At 44.4% G+C, this 17,211-nt stretch overlaps 1 protein-coding gene across 1 annotated transcript in view; it reads left to right on the top strand.

Annotated features, from left to right (window-relative positions):
- Window positions 1-17,211, top strand: part of VAT1L (vesicle amine transport 1 like) — a 147,156-nt gene that overhangs the window by 47,620 nt on the left and 82,325 nt on the right. Inside the window, exon 4 of the mRNA XM_038538248.1 lies at window positions 14,775-14,917. Within this exon, the coding sequence (XP_038394176.1) occupies window positions 14,775-14,917 (143 nt within the window). The remainder of the gene's footprint in view (window positions 1-14,774; window positions 14,918-17,211) is intronic.

The following is a 17,211-nucleotide window of genomic DNA, read 5'->3' as shown; positions in this document are numbered from 1 at the left end:
TGAAAGTTTGCTGTTGATTTGAGACAGCAGGACAAGGCATTGGGAAGTGAGCTGCTCTTTAGAGAGAGTGGGTCTGAGGATGGAGAGGCCGAAAGCATTCGGGGAATTGGGCTAAACATCCCCCTGGGAATTCCCATCTGGAGACTGGCCTCTGCACCTCGCTTCCCCACAGGCCTGAAGATGAAACGTGCTCTTATCCAGAGGCATCCGATGCCACCCCATGCCCAGACAGGCTCTGCAGTGTCAGGTTCAGAACCTCAGCCGAGGGGTTTGAAGCTACAGAAAGAGCCTTGGTGTGTGATCTCCGAGGGCAGGCAGGGGAGAGCAGCGCTTTGAGAGTTTGGGTATTTCATGCCTGGGGAAGTTGTTTTCCAGTGAAGCTGTTGATTGTAGCAGTAGGTCAGGCTCCTGTTCCTGTCCCGAGGTCTGGTTAATGAGGTGTCTTCAACGAACAGGGACACTCAGGGAAAGGCAGGCAGGCAGGTCACTGAGGTGTGGAAAGCATCATCCGAGTGAGAGCAGACCCTGCCAGGCACTGATGCATCTGTCTTCCCAAATCTCTGCAGTTGGGTGTCCCTGGGTGGCCCAGTGGTTGAGCGTCTGCCTTTAGCTCAGGTCATCATCCTGGAGTCCTGGGATCGAATCCTGTATCAGGTTCCTTGGAGGGAACCTGCTTCTCCCTCTGCCTACGTTTCTGCCTCTCTCTGTGTGTATCTCATAAATAAATGAATAAAATCTTAAAAAAAAAACTCTGCAGTTGGGATGCAAGCAATGTAGTAGATGGGGAGTAGGGCATGCAAGCTTATACCTCCTAAGCCCCTCTTTGTGCTCGACCCTGTGCAGAGTTTTTCTATATATGTTTATTTAACACTCATGCCAACCCTGTGAGGTAGGAAACATTACCCCAATGTTAAAGATAAGCTGTCCATTCAGAATAAGTGGCCCATTGTCCCTCAAGTGATGAGTAGTAGATCCAAGGATCAAACTCCAAATCCCATAGATTCCTACACCTTTGCTCTCCTCTCCTGGCCACCTTGAATTTCCTTGACTTACTATTAGGGTGGCCACTCCAATAGTGGTGACCCAATCCACCCACGACACTTCCAGTTTATACCTATTGGATGGGAAAAATTAATAATAGTATCCCTCTTCACTCGCGAAGAGTCTCCCAATTTAGACAAGAAATTCTATGATCACTCTATCTAACAAGGTTTTGGTTGAAATAGATGCATTTATCAAAACCACAGCTCCAAACTGTGGGTACAAATTGTAATTTGGCTGGAAATGTGAATCCGGCATCCCACCATGCAAATGTAATCATCCAGGAAATTTATCCAGATGCACTGCATGGAAGGCAGCCAGCCTGGAAGTGGTTCTGCCCCACCATGATTTAGAGCCCCATGAAGGAGATTTTGCCATCTGGTGGGCTGGACTGGCTCCCTGGCTAGCGTTCCAGTCACGTGGTTCCTGGAGTCCAAATCTCAGGCAATGTGGGAGTCTGTGAACTAGGGGTTGGCCTATGGCCACCCGTGGTTTCCATCAGTCGGAAAGTGGTACTGATGAGAGATGCAAGACTTGACATGATCCCCATGAGGGCTGGATAGTAGAGTCCCCTTGTGTAGTTGGGCAGGTTGTACACTGCACAAAAACGCTCGACTCCTGGGACGAAAGAGGGATGCTGTTTTGTATAGTTTTAGTAGATGGTCAGTCAGATGTGGCCACAACAGGAGACAGAGGCGAGGGTCAGGAAAACAGTTTATTATACTCGTAGGTCCTAAAGACATGGAGGCACGCAGGACCACAAGGGAAAGATACCAGGGTGGTCAGGAGGCAGAAGACAGCAGTGGTGCATGCACTTAAGCAATGGTCTCTATTAGGGTTTCTGGGGAAAAGCAAGACAGGGCAGCGTGGGCAGTTTAGGATTGGCTAGTTTGAATAATTTCAGTGTGGGGTCTGGGTTACAGAGATGGTTTCTGTTTGCCTGTATCTGGCCCTGGGGTGATCCAGGCAGAGGAGTATTGCCTCTTGGAGTATATGGACCAGGTGGAGGAGGTCTGGCTCTGAATTAGTCAGTTTGATATCAGTGGCATACTCCCAACTGATCCCTCTTTTATTTCTAAGACTGGCTAACCTAGAGAAGGACAGTCTCCCTAGCCAGAAAGATTTTTTAAGGTGCCAAAACTTCATGTAATTTACGGGAAATTTGAAAAATTTACGATACAGATGCCCACATTCCAGTTGCCAGGGCTCACAGCTAAGTCTGCCAATTGGTGGGGGAGTGGGGAGCGGTGGCCATAAATCAAACCCTTCCAACCCAGCTACCTGTCCTGTCGTTGACAATCATAAATCCCAGAGCGCCTGAGAATAGGCTGTATAGCCTGGAACTAGTGGGCTGAAGATCATAGCATAGCATGCAGCAGCATAGCATGTGGGAAGAACAGAAGGGCCCTAAAATTTACTATCTGCTTGGCACTAAGCATTCTAGTCTGCAGCTCACCAACGCTTTGCATAGTTGGCTCATTCTCCATTTTATAGACGAGACACTGCAGCTCAGAGAGATGGAGTATCTGTCCAAACTCACACAGCCTGTCAGTGGTACATCAAGATTCAGGTTTCGCTGACTCAAATGGTGCTCGGTCACCACTCACCGTCAAGGAAATGCAAATGAAAATCGCAATGAGATACTCACCTGCTAGGATGGCTGCTCTCAAAAAACAAAAGGTCGGTGTTGGCAAGGATGTGAATAAAAAGGAACACTTGTGCACTGTAGGGAGGAATGCAAATTGGTACAACCACTATGGAAAACACTATGGAGGCTCCTCAAAAAATTAAAAATAGAACTACTGTAGGATCCGGCAATTCCACTTCTGGTTATCCGTCTCAAAGAACTGAAATAAGATCTCAGGGAGATGTTTGCACTCCTATGTTCGTTGCAGTATTATTTACAATCACAAAGACACGGAAACAACCCAAATGTCCTTCAACAGATGAATGGATAAGCACAATATGGTATAGACACACACGAGAGAGCATCTTACAGCCTTTAGAAAGAAGGAGCTTCTGCCCTTTGCTACCCCATGGATGAACCTGAAGGATGTTATACTACAGGAGATAAGCCAGACCCAGAGGAACAAAACCTACATGATCACACTTAGAAGAGGAACCTAAAAGTCACAAAAGCAGAGAGTAGAATGCTGGTTGCCAGGGGCTGGAGGAGGTGGGGTGGAGAGGTATCAAAGGGTGTGTGGTTTCAGTTATGTGAGATGAATGAGTCCTAGTGATCTCCTGCACAGCACAGAGCCTCTAGTTAACGATACTGTGCTGAATACTTAAAAGTTTGTGGAGAGGGTAGACCTTATCTTAAATGTTATCACCAAAAAAGAGAAAGAGGGAAGGAGGAGATTTTAGAGGTGCCGGTTGAGTTGGTGGCATTATTTATTGTGAGAGTTTTATGGGATATATGCATTAAGTTCATGAAAATGTATATATTAAATATGTAGAGCTTTTCTCTTTTAATCTCATTCCAATTTTTTTTTTTTTTAAAGTCCCTATTCTTCTCTCCCAACATGCTGAGCTGCTTCATGTGGGACTGCAGAGATGTCCTACATGAAGTCCTGTGTTCTGGCCCTTCCTGCTATTATGAGCAACTCAAGCTGAAATGGCAGGAGGATTAGGACTCAGTATTTTTTTAGGGGTGAGGGGGGCAGAAGAAGAGGGAGAGAGGGAATCTTGAGCAGGCTCCAGTCCCAGTGCGGGGCCCAACATGGGGCTCTATCTCATGACTCTGAGATCATGACCGGAGCTGAAATCAAGAGTCACGCAGGTACCTCAGGACTCAGCATTTCTGCTCCTGTGTGTCCAGGGGTCCCTTTGGAGCCACCCTACTTTGGGTCTTGTTTGGAAGGGGGGAGGGCTCATATAATCTATTTTTCTATGACCCCATATCTGTGTCTCCCTCGACCCATCTTGGGGCTACCCTTCCTTTTTGCTCAAAAATGCACCATGTTGTTGGACCCTCAAACACACCATGAAGTGATACCAGACTGGCCTCCTTCTCGATCAGAGCAGAAGGCCGAGTTGCCACCAGGGCATCATCCCAGTTGGACCCTGTGTTCATGGGACCATCTCCTGGGAGGAACTTTGGAAAAGCAAAAGTCACCTCCCTCCTGCTCTTAGTCCCCAAGATGCCTGCTGCTTGGTGATTCACAGTCCTTAGGATACCAGCTGTGATAAGACTGAGGGTTTCAGGCATCAGGTGGGGAGCTGGGCTCATGCCTGGTGTGGGAGTCATTCTTGCCAAGTCCCTTCATGAACACATCCCTCTGTCCCCATAGGTGACCAGATTCTCAGAAGCAGGCCTCTACTGGCAGGTGTGCACGGGTGGGAGAGCAGCATCTGCCAAACACTGGGCAAGGAGGAATGAAGGCTGTGAGCCAACTGTGACAAGGCTCTGGTGGCTCTGCGAGAAATATATTTCTAAGCCCACACCTGCCTGACCCTAACATTCTTTCCCTATCCCTCCCTCGTCTCACCTTTCTCCCCACTCCATATGGATGGTGGAAAAGAAAAACCAGAAAATATCTACTCTTGGAAGGCACTTAAGTTCCCTCATCAGTGTAAAGTTGTAACTACCAAGTGGGTGTGGGGTGGACTCTGTCCCCATCAACCAAGGGATAAAGCAGAGAAGGGTTTGCATCCCCAGGCTCAGCCCTGGACTGCCCTCTGACCTCGAGAGTCCTCTCTGACCTTTGCTATTTGTTCTCCAAATTTCTGTTTACTGCTGTTTCCTACAGTCAATAACACAGTCACTGAGAACTAAGCAGTGGGCTCAATACTCTAGATAAAGAGGGGAATAAGATATGGTCCTTCCCTTAAGGAGTTGACACCCGGTGGGAGATACAAAAAGAAAGATTTTTTTCAAAAGGAAGAGAGAGGGCAGGCAGCCTGGGTGGCTCAGCAGTTTAGTGCCTGCCTTCCGTCCAGGGTGTGATCCTGGAGACCGGGGATCGAGTCCCACGTTGGGTTCCCTGCATGGAGCCTGCTTCTCTCTCTGCCTGTGTCTCTGCCTCTCTCTCTGTGTGTGTGTGTGTGTGTGTGAGTGTCTCATGAATAAATAAATAAAACCTTTAAAAAAAAACAAAAGGAAGAAAGAGAGACAGAGGTGAAGGAAGAGGAGAAAGGAAGAAGGGAGCGGGGAGGTGAGGAGAGAGAAGAATCATAGAACAGAGTAAAAGATGGTTGAATAGTGATGTGTGTGAGTTTGGGGCAAAGCAGGAGATATTAACCCTTCTGGGGATCTCCAGGAGGTCTTCTCAGAAGAGGTAGCTTCAGAGGGCAATGGGAGATAACTCGCTTATTGAGCACCTGCTCTGGGTCATCCCTGGGGAATCACATTACTTATGTTGTCTCCTTTGTCCCACATGAAGTAGAACTCATGAAGTAGACATTATCATCCCTGACTTAAATAAGAGGAATCAGAAGCTCAGCCAGGTTAGGTGGTGACCGCAGGACTGAATCAGGTGTGGGATTCAGGAACTTTAGCTTGTTCCGCAACCCCTGATGTGTCTCATCTGTGTTCTATTGAGGTCCAGAACAAAGAACTCAGGCCGAGTGACAAGGAGGCTTGGGTCTAAATCCCATCACTTCCAGTTGCTAGTACATACTTTTGGAACCTCAGTTTCCAATTACTGGCAGGATCACCTTGAGTGCATTCACTGATCTTTCTGAGCTTCCATTTCTGAGCCTGTCTTCATGACGGGAATATGATGTCGGGAGGTAAAATGAGGTGTAGGAAGTGCCTTCAGGGCTCGACAAAGAGTTGCTAGCCAGTATGAGACAGTTCCCCTTCGTTCTCTCCCCTTGGCCTTCAGAGTCATTACTGTCCTGGAGCCAGACAGTGTGGGTCAGTTCTCGTCTCTGGTATCGCTGTGTGACTGTAAGCATTTACATAACTACTCTGTGCCTCAGTTCTTTCATCTAGAAAATGAGGATGCAATAGTATTTAGCCTCCAGGAGGCCACGGTGCAGTCAAATGGCCTGTGTTTGTAGAGAGCATATAGACGCGGCCTGGCATATAGCAAACTCCATGCAGATGAAGTTGAATGAGTAAACCCATACTCTTCACTGCTGCCTTCCTGCTTCTCATCTGAGTGCCTCTGGGATGAGCTCAGTGCTGTATGAGCAGGGGAAAAGGTTAAATATTCACCTTTGCAGTCATCTGATGGGCAGACCTGTGAATGGCTTGGAAAACCTGGATGATGGACAGCAAAGCTGAGGCCTGGGGAGCAAGGAGGCTGAATTTCTCCAAGTGTCCAGAACTTCAGACCTTGCTAATGCGATGGTGACTTATTTTCTCTTCTTGCACCTCTGATTCACAGAAGATCGTGTTAGTCATGCCTTGATCTATAGGATCCCACATCGTAAACTCATGGGCTGTGATGTCAACCCCAACTAGGAAAAGAGGGTTGCTATGATGCCATCATTGACCAAATTGGTAGAAGGGATACTTTTTTTTTTTTTTTTAAAGATTTTATTTATTTATTCATGACAGTCACAGAGAGAGAGAGAGAGGCAGAGACACAGGCAGAGGGAGAAGCAGGCTCCATGCACCGGGAGCCCGATGTGGGATTCGATCCCGGGTCTCCAGGATCGCGCCCTGGGCCAAAGGCAGGCGCCAAACCGCTGCGCCACCCAGGGATCCCGGTAGAAGGGATACTTTATAGAGCGCTGGACTGCAGCAAGGGCTGCATGTTAGAATTATGCATACTATAAATATTTACTCTATACAATGAAGATGTATTAATAATACATTAATACAATTAATACATTGTATACATAATGTATACAATGTACATAAAATACATTAATACAATAATACATTAATAATAAAGCCCCACCTTGGTTTTAAATGAAGTATCTGATATTAAGATATCCTGAGCATCATAGGGGCCTTAGTGCCTAAATTATGTGGAATAGAATGTGTGCCATTAAAGATGATCTATATCAGTGGTTCTCAATGTGAGCTGCAGTAGAATCTTCTGGAAAGCTTGTTAAAACTCAGATTCTCAGGCCTCACTCCCTGAATTTCTGATTCTGTAGTCTAGGTTGAAGTTGTTTTTTTTTTTTTTTTTTTAAGATTTCATTTATTTATTTGAGAGAGAGAGAGAGAGAGAGAGGAGTTGGGGGAGGTGCAGAGGGAGAAGGAGAAGCAGACTCCCCTATGAGCAGGGAGCCCAATGTGGGGCTCCATCCCAGGACCCTGGGATCATGACCCAAGCCAAAGGCAGACGCTTAACAGACTGAGCCACCCTGGCGTCCCTGCAGGGTGGTGGAGCTTTCTAACAAGAGTCTACATGATGTTGGGGCCGCTAGTTTCAGCACCACATACTGAGAAGCACTAATGTATATAATAAATATAAGCAGGAAATAAAGATTTTATCTACCAGGTCTTCCCTGGAATGTGTCTACTGCTTTCTTGGATTAAAAAGAAAAGTTTCCATACTTCTATCTCGAGCAATTGATTCCTCCTTTTCTCTGGTCCTTCAGCCAGGAGCCACTGAAGCTCCTTGCTATTGAACTTCTCTGCACATGTATGTTAAAGCGAGTATCGTGTGCAGAACAACAGGTTTGCAGTGCAAATAAGAAAGAAAAAGAAACCTGACTGATTCTTAGAGTGTACTCGGTGAGAACATAGAATATTCTTTGCTGCCTTTGATGACAGGTCACGCGGATCAGCCCCCACAGTGGGATTTGAAAATCCTCCCCTTATAACAATTGAGTCAAGTGAATTGTTGAACAGCAAATGACAGCACCGCTCTGAAATAAACGTTTCAAAACTTGTGTCTAAATCCCAACGTGGGAATGTGTACTGTCATAAGAAAAGCATAAGGCCGGCTCAGGGACCCAATGCACAAGATGTGAGAACGTTCAGTTAGCTCTATCGGTCTAAGTGCCTCTATGCACTGACGAAGATGAAAAGGTAAACTGACAATTCTTTGGAAGAAAACAATCTTTCCTCATCATTTACCCAAGGAATCTTCTAGGTACTTTCACGAGCTCACTTTGCTAATTCTTTTCCATTCTTTGGCTCTACATAAGTGCTCGGTGGTTTACATGAGCTGTTTAAAAAGTGAAAGCGACTTTTGGAAGAGATAAACGTAATCCTGTTTTTAAAATGATCTCAGAAATGGTCAAGTTAGCCATAGAAAGTTACATTTTTCATCAGACTTCGGGTAATGAGCAAACGTGCATTCTCTTTGGGAGGCTTCTTCAAAAAGATTTTCTTTAGCAGCTGAAGAACTGGTTGGTGTGCGCTAGAAATCTTAGGACCGGAGAGGATATAGAAACCAAGTCTAGTGTCCATGTTATCTATTCTTTCCCCCACATGTTCATTTTAGTACATGGCTCTCGTTTTCTGTACATTTGAAAAAAACCATAGTGTACCACCAATGTGGTCTTATCCCAGTGGTTCAGGGTTTGAAACTGGTATTATCAGCCTCCTGCTTTAGGTGTATAACAGTACTTTTAATTGTATGCTTATTTTATTAACATGCTTGCCTCTACAAGGATGCAAGCTCCAAGATGACAGGGACCATATATAACTTGCTCACCTTTATCTTTCCAGCACCTCTCATAATGTCTAACCTATTAGAGGCACATATTAAATAACTGTAGAGGCTATTATGCTGAGTGAAACAAGTCAATCAGGAAAGGGCAATCATCATATGGTTTCACTCATATGGGGAATATAAGAAATAGCGAAAGGGAGTATAAGGGAAAGGAGGGGAACTGAGTGGGAAAAATTAGAGAAGGAAACAAACCATGAGAGACTCCTAACTCTGGGAAATGAACAAAAGGTTGCAGAAGGGAAGGTGGGTGAGGGGTTGGGGTAACTAGGTGATGGACACTGAGGATGGGATGACCATTGATGGGATGACCACTGGGCACTATCACACACACACACACACACACACACACACACACACACACACACATATGTATATCTCAATAAGTAAGTAAGTAAGTAAATAAATAACCTCAATGATGGAATGAATGACTCAGTGAAGTACCAGACGGGCCAAGATTCAAAGGATGACTAGACCCATCCAGGAGAAAAGACAGGGAAAAAGGATTCAAAGCAATGGAAACTTCATGTGCAAAGGTCCTGTGGTGAGAAAGGGGGTGGCACTTAGGAAAGACTAAGCATAGAGTTTGGGTATATGATGAAAACAAGTCTGAGGAGGAAGATGTTATTTGTGTTCTAGAGAAAGCCATCCATTCTTTGCATCCTACTTAGCTGAGTCTGTGATGCTGATTTATGAATATCAGTGCACTGACAGGATCATCTATCCTAAATTCTCATTGAAGGGGTAACTGGAATTTCTACTAAGCTCAGTCCTAATTCCAGAACAGTGATAGCTAAAAAATGCCATTTGTTGAATACTTAGTATGTACCAGACAGTGTACTAAGCCTTTGATATAGATGCATTTACCCCTGGACTCATTTGTCTGGCTTTTTTGGAATAGGATTTAGCTTTGAACCTCAGTCTGTTGATAAGAGATTTCCGTGACCCCAAACAGCTCCCTTGTAACTACTGTCCCTGGATTTCTCATAGTTGTGCTCTGTTTCCCGACAGCCCTGGAATTAGGATTGAGCTAGTTGAAATCCACTCACCCACATGAACCTGAGACAGAGCTATCTAAAAAGTGACTCAGGGAAGCCTTCCAGACTGATGCCAAGCACCCATGGTTTTCTCTAAGATTTCGGTTCCATGTCAGCAACTTGAGTGCTTAGCTGGATGGAAAAGAAGACTAATAGCAGAGTGGCTTTGGAGTCGGGGAGACCTGAATTTGACCCTCAGCCTCATCACTTACAAGCCATATGACCTTGGACAAGTTCCTGTCTCCATCTAGATCCCCATTTTCAGGTACAAAAGGGAAATAAAAGCATTTACTCTCAAAGTGGTTTGAGGATTTAACACAGCACTTAAGCGCAGTGCCTGGCATATGGCGAGGCAAAGGGAACGTCAGCTGCTGTACTTGCTGTCTTGCTGGCCATAGGGCAGAGAAGCAGAGGCTCACTGCAGAATTCTTACATTCCAAAGAGGGACAGGAAAATCAATTAAAAACAAGTACGTGCAAAGCTTCATTTGCTGCTGTTGCTGGGAGAATGGATTGCCTTGTTCATTTTATGTTCTGGGTCTGTAGGTAAATTGCAAAATCCTTTTTATTGAAAATTCATTCCGTCTTCCACAAATGTTTATTGAGCCCATGCTATTTTCTGGGCACGTGGGAGAAACAAGGATAAATTAGATGCTGATCCGGCACTCACCTTGGGAGTCGGAGAAGGGAGAGAATACAGATTTTCTGTAAATGTGAGCGAAAGCACACATTCTACTTCAGTACAGAATGCTGAGTATTATTTACTTTAGATCACTGAGGATCTTGCAAGGGCTTCTCATTGCCTTAGTGAGTTAATAGAGAGCTCAACACCGAAGGCGGTACAAGCAGATGTCCACTGAATTTGGTTTTCCACCCAGTATTATTTATATAGTGATACAAGTTATGATATAATATTCTATGTAATACTTGCAGGTTGTGCTACTCATATATTATGACCATGTAACATTACACTAATTATATATTATATACCAGATATTACTACTTACATGTGTATATGTGTATATAATACGAATTATATATTCTTCTAGTGATACATATTATATAATATTTATATATTTCTGTATTTTATACTATATAAAATACTCATATAATCTGCTACATAATTATATAAATACATAAGTCAGTTACTTACATCATCTCACTTTGCTACCACATGTATCTTTTTCTTGAAAATGGAAATGATCAAGTTCTGCTCTAGTCAGATGTTAGACACGTTAAATGAGTCTGTGCTTTACACCTAGTATGCAATAGTAAAGGACATGGCAATCTGCAAAATTATGAGGGGGCTCCCCATTACGTCACATTCCTGTAGCTTCTCATACATCCATTCGACAAGTGTTACTAAGTAACACCTGTTATGTGGCAAGCTCTTCCCTGGACACTGGGGTACAGAGTCAGATATGGCATGGTCCCTGGTCTCATGGGACTCACAGATGGATCCCTTAGCAGCCCCAGAGGGCCACGGTGGCCGCTGTCCTGGAGGAAAGAACCACAGGTCTATCGTGGCACAAAAAGAAGCAAGTGACTGCCTGGGAAGGATTTCTAGAAAAGGAGCTCCCCTAAGGGGGAGTGGCTATGGTCTGAAGAAGAAAGTGGAAGGACAAGCATGGTAGGTAGGGGACAGCATGTAAGGAACTAGTGTCAAAATTAAAATGGCATGATACATCCAGGAGAGTAGGACAGTAGATTTGCTGACATACTGTCAGATACCGCTGACATAATAATAGCAAGAAAAATAATACTAGTATTCATAGTAGTAGTAATAGCAAATACTGAGCATTCACTGAATCTAAGTCCTTGGATGCGTTATGTCAAATAGTCCCACAAAAACCTAGGATATATATAGCCTTACACTCTGCATATTAAAATGAATGACCAGGAGAACTGATATGTTACTCAAGCTTGCTCAGCTGATGATTACAGCAGATCAGGGTCTACCATCTTACTCTACTGGCCTTGGACCTGGTGTCTAACCTCTGTCTCCTCAGCAAAATCAGGTTAAGGGTTCATTCTGAGAACATCACGGAATGAGGGTCGCACAGCACTGGGATCATGGCGAATGTTAACCAGCGGTGGATAGAGCACCATGTTTGTCAGGGAGCAGACACTGGAAAAGTGGAGGGATGGCATGTTAATGAGGTAGACTGGGTCAGATCCCAGAGCACTAGCCTGTGGGAGAAACTTAAGGGTGTACTTTTCATTCTAAAAGCCATGGTAGGCATTGGGAAGCTTTGAGACAAATAGTGAGATGCTCAATGTTTTGTTTGAGAAAAATCACTGTCCACAGTGTGAAGTACACATGGAAACAGCCAGACCAGCCATAAGGGCCTTGTCATTATCCAGGCGAGGAAGTTCAACAATAAGAACTTCCTTATTCTTATTCCTATTCTTATTATTCCAGAATAAGAAGTGATAGTCACGAAGATCTGAGTAGAAATGATACCTTAGCTGGATGTGGGCTGAAGGAAGAAGAAAAGTCAGGTGACCCCAGGATTCCTGACTTTAGTCTAGGGATAGGTGAATGGTACAGTTTCATCCACTGAGGCAGGAAATGCAGTAAGAAGAATATTATGAGTTGAATTGTGCACCCCCCATTCATATGTTGAAGTTCTAACCTCCAATATCTCAAAAGGTGTCCCCTTCTAGCACTGTGGTCTTTATAGAGGTAATCAACTTTAAATGAGGATGAGTCCTAACCCAATAGGACTGGTGTCCTTACAAGAAGGGGAAATTTGGACACAGGTTGGCATAGAGGGAGGACCAGGTGCAGAGGCCTAGGGAGAAGACAGCCGTTTACAAACCAAGGAGAGAGGCCTGGACGAGACCAGTCTCACAGCCATCGGAAGGAACCAATCCTGCCAACACCTTGATTCTGGACTTCTAGCCTCCAGAACTATGAAACACATTTCTGTTGTGTAAGCTCCTTAGTCTGTGGTATTTTGTTACAACTGCTCCAGCAAAGCAATATGAGGAGAAACTCATTTGGAGATAGCCAAGAGTTATATTTTGGATGAGTTGAATTTGAAGTGTTGTTTTGGATAGCCAGGTGGGGACAGGCACCAAAGTGGTCATTCAGTACAGGAATCTAAGACTCGGTGGGGGACCTGGGACCAGAGAACAGAGATTGAGGTGTGTTACTCATTTCTGACACTCCTGCATCCACCCATAGCACTGTGTGACCAGTACATAATGGGAATTTGAAAAAGTAGTTGAGTGGATGTCATGGTGGCCTAAGGACAGTGGGCAGGACGGACCACACAGATATTGGAACTCATTCTAATCTCTCATCCCAGGACAAACGAGGTTAGCTCCAGCCCTGTTGAATTTTAGAGGACTGCTGCATTGGTTGCCGATATTTCCAGTCACCAAGAAGGATAGTTCCCTCTTTGTTCTCTAAAATCAAGTGATGAAAGAAAATATTAACCAAATATCAAAGGTATTCTTAGAACAGAAAATGATAGCCTGACTGGAGTCTTAGGTTCATGCCCATGTTCTGAAATGTTGACCTCCAAGTCTATTTTAGGCAGCAACTTCAAAGTCTGCTTAACTTAAAATGTCAAAATAAGTAGACGGCACGGCATTACAGAAAATGGCAAGAACCAGAAGTTAGGAGACCTTGCTTCACATCTTGATCTGCCTCTGAAGAACTGGGTCAACTTAACCTTTCCCTCATCTGTGAAACAATGATGGGGAGGGGGTAATTGGATGATCTTCTAACTCTGACATTCCAGGATTCTGTCAATGTTGCCTTTCACTGCCAGTGTTAGACAGAATAATATTTCCAAAAATAGAGCTGCCAACCTGATTTAGTCCACCAACATGAAGGCACGTAATGAGGTGATAGGCAGAAGTTAATATCACAGGTGACTTTGGTAGAATAATTCCTGCCTCCTCAGGATGGCACTTGGAAGACTGGAAAGAGTACTTGGTTTTAATTATTTTTTTTTTTTTGAGTACTTGGTTTTAGAATGCACCTTCATTACCAGCACATTGGATTTTACTGGAAGGTTTTCGAATTCACATGATCACAGTGTTTTGTCTGATGGCTTACATTTCTGACCACACTGAAAAAATACGTTTGTGATTTCTCTTAGACCATTCAATATTTAAACTTCATGCATTCACCTTTTCTTTATATGCCTGGACATCTCAGCCACAAAAAGGTGAAGATGATGAAGAGTTTTTAGGTACCTTATATTAAGTGTCATGTTTTGTGCCAGGTGCTTGACCTGTGTTGCATATTGCCTCATTTAACACACCCCATAGCAGATGCTGTCCTCATATCTTCTCTGCACTCAACATGGCTGAAGGTTGCTTACTTAAGGCATCTGTCTGGCTGTGGGGACATGCTTGGCCCAAGAGGACAAGCCAGGCATATCTAGGAGTTAACGCTACAGGGACAACCCTCGAGTGATATCAGATGGAAATTTGGGGAATAAATACTTCAGCCTCCCCCACCATGTGTTTTGGGATAACTCTGAGATATATTCTACACATGCTCAGGAAATTCCTCAAAGGGACTGAGTTCTACCTACCCATGGTGGGTATTGACTTGATAGCACACCCTTTATTGGCTGCCTCCTCTTTCTGTCTCGAAACACTTGTATTTCCTGTGGTCCATATTCCAGATGAAGTATTTACTCTCAAATCCTTGCCTCAGGATCTGCTTCTGGGGGATCCAGGCTAAGACATCTCCCAAGATCTCTGTGGAGTAGGTACCATTATTGCTAATTTATAGGTAAGGAACCTAAGGCTCAGTGTGATAAAATAATAGTTGTTAAGATGGTTAAGTACTAGGGTTTTGCTGGCTCACCCTGACTTTCCTCTATACCAGTAGTCATCAACCAATGGGACATTTTGAAAGGTCTGGAGACATTTTGAGTTATCAAAACCAAACTGGCACCTGGCAGGTCAGAGGTGAGAGACGCTGTGAAACATTTTACAATGCCCAACTTAGCCCCCTGCAATAAGGACTTATCCAGCCTTAAAAAGGTCAGCAGTGGCAAGGTTGGGAAACCCTACTCTAAACCAGCAAGACTGGCTGTTGGATGATAACTGTCCTGCGTGACTTGTCTATTGCATTTCACTTCCAGGGCCAAGCTGTGGCTCAGCTGTGTTCCACTATCCCCAATGTGACTGTCTTTGGAACAGCTTCTACTTTCAAGCATGAAGCAATCAAAGACTCCATGACCCACCTCTTTGACAGAAATGCAGACTATGTGCAAGAAGTGAAAAGGTAAGGTGTTTGCTCTAAAGAGCACCAGGTTGTTCCTTGCTCTTCTCTTTCTTTTTTCTTTTTTTTTCTTTTTTTCTTTTTTTTTTTTTTTTTGCTCTTCTCTTTCTTAAAGAACAATAGCACTTGTTTAGAGGAGGGCTGATAAAAATAATAGTGATAGCAATAATAGTAAGGATATAATGGGGCCATAGTATTATTAGCTCTGTACTGAATACTTCACATCTATGCTCTCATTTAATTCTCAGCAGCCCTATTATAATGCCCCTATTCTGAGAGGATAAAACTGAGAAACCGTGCAGTTGATAACATGCTAAGCTTGCATAATTTAGCTAAATTATGATAGCAGCTATAACAGGGCCTTAACATAGAGAAGTTTATCTCTCACTCATGTAAGAGAACAACCCCTGTGTGACTGAGAGCCCCCGGAGCACAAAGTGGTGACATGATCAGAGTTGAGTTTCGTGTAGAGAAGGACTGGGAGGTGGGAAATCGGGTTGCTGGTGGTTGCAGACCCAAGCTGGGGAATGCTGGTTTATAACCTGACCCGTGCTCCACCTGCGATCCTGAAGCTATTGACTCTGGCCCGTGCATGTCAACACAGGGAATCAGGTGGAAAGCCCAGCTGATCTTTGAGATGATTTGTGCGTCACACCCCTGCTGCTGCTCAGAGCGGGTGGAGGCTGATGCTCAGGTTCTGCTAAGCAGCTCCTGAGGGGATTCAGAGATGTCTCAGAGCTGTGGTTGTGGTCTTTTCATTTCCCAGCACTAAATTGTAAGATACAAAGAAATTCAGTTGTCTGACTAGCATTATAATAAAGAAGCAACTTTCTCCAAATTGAGGGACTGAGAAGATGGGAGATCTGGTTGTGTAAGGCGATAGACCAGACTAGGTGAATTATGGGGAGCTTTTTGGAAAGGAGAGTCTTCTGATGGCCTGGATTTTCAGATTTGTTTTTAAATGTTAAATGTAGAGATTTGCACAGAATTTAAGGTTGTACCAACATTTCCGATGGGACATGAAAAAAGAGCTTCCAGACCAAATATTAGAAGTTTGCCACCTGTTTCTCAGACGTCTAGACATTGCAGGCATGTTTTCAAGGCTTCCAGGCTAGACCTTGGCCTACTTTCCTAACCATTGGGTAGCTCTTCCTTCTTGTAACTTGCATCTCTCAAGCTGTGATCTGGAAAATGAACTGTCACTGTCCCTCCAGCAGTCTTTGCCTTTAACCCCTTAAATGATAATTTTGCAAGCATCCTTTCCTCATTCATACCCTGACCTACTTAATACAAGGTGTCTGTGATGGGCCAGGTGCTGTGCTAGGGCAGAAGATTTGGCAAAACAAACAAACAAACACCTCGAGAGTCACTTTCTTCATGGAGCTTTGAGTCTACTTGGGGAAGAGGGATAAAAACCAGTATTTTTAAAATGTATTGATTTTCACTTTTGGTATGTGCTCTGGTGGAGAAATGCAAGGTGCTGGTGGATACATGGAGGCAGCAGATCAGACATCAAAGAGTGAGGTTCAGACTGAGCATTAAAGGAGGAGAAACTGGACAAAGGAACAGCATTTCTGACCAAGTGGAATTGGATGTGCTAAGGCCTAGGGTTAGGAATGACTTGGTAGAGGCGCCTGGGTGGCTCTGTGGCTGCACATCTGCCTTTGGCTTGGTTGTGATCCTGGGGTCCTGGGATCGAGTCCCACATCGGGCTCCTCGTGGTGGGTCCGTTTCTCCCTCTGCCTATGTCTCTGCCTCTCTCTGTGTCTCTCATGAATAAATAAATAAAAATTAAAAAAAGAAAAGAAATGACTTGGTAAATTCAAGAATCTGAAAGGAGACCAGAGCCACTGAAGGTAGTAGGATATAGGAAGTAATGGGCAAAGAGGGTCACGAGGTGGCCATTCTTTTAAAAGAAAAAAAGTGACAATGCATAACCAGAGAGCTCCTGCCTTCCCTGTTTTCCCTGGAGAATTTCCTAGCCCTCTCAACCCTTCACAGTCGTCAGCCTGCCACCTTGCTAGCCTGAGTCAGTGATTCATGCTGATGTCAGAAGAGCCGGAGATGACAGCATCTGAGACCCACTTAGCCACCATCTTCTTTCAAAAGCGACTTCCAGTGATTTCTTATGTTATTAAGCAGAGAACCGAGGATTCCATTAAAAATGACTAGGAAGCCACAGATAGGTTCCCACCAACCCTCTCTCAGGAAAGAATCCAGAAGAACATAAAAGCAACAGGTCCTCGGTGCCTGTTGCAGAGCCAAGCACCACTTCTGCATGGTAGGTGCTCAGCATA

Source organism: Canis lupus, chromosome 5 (genome assembly GCF_011100685.1).
Source record: "Canis lupus familiaris isolate Mischka breed German Shepherd chromosome 5, alternate assembly UU_Cfam_GSD_1.0, whole genome shotgun sequence".
Taxonomy (NCBI): domain Eukaryota; kingdom Metazoa; phylum Chordata; class Mammalia; order Carnivora; family Canidae; genus Canis; species Canis lupus.
This window is presented reverse-complemented; position numbering and strand designations above follow the sequence as displayed.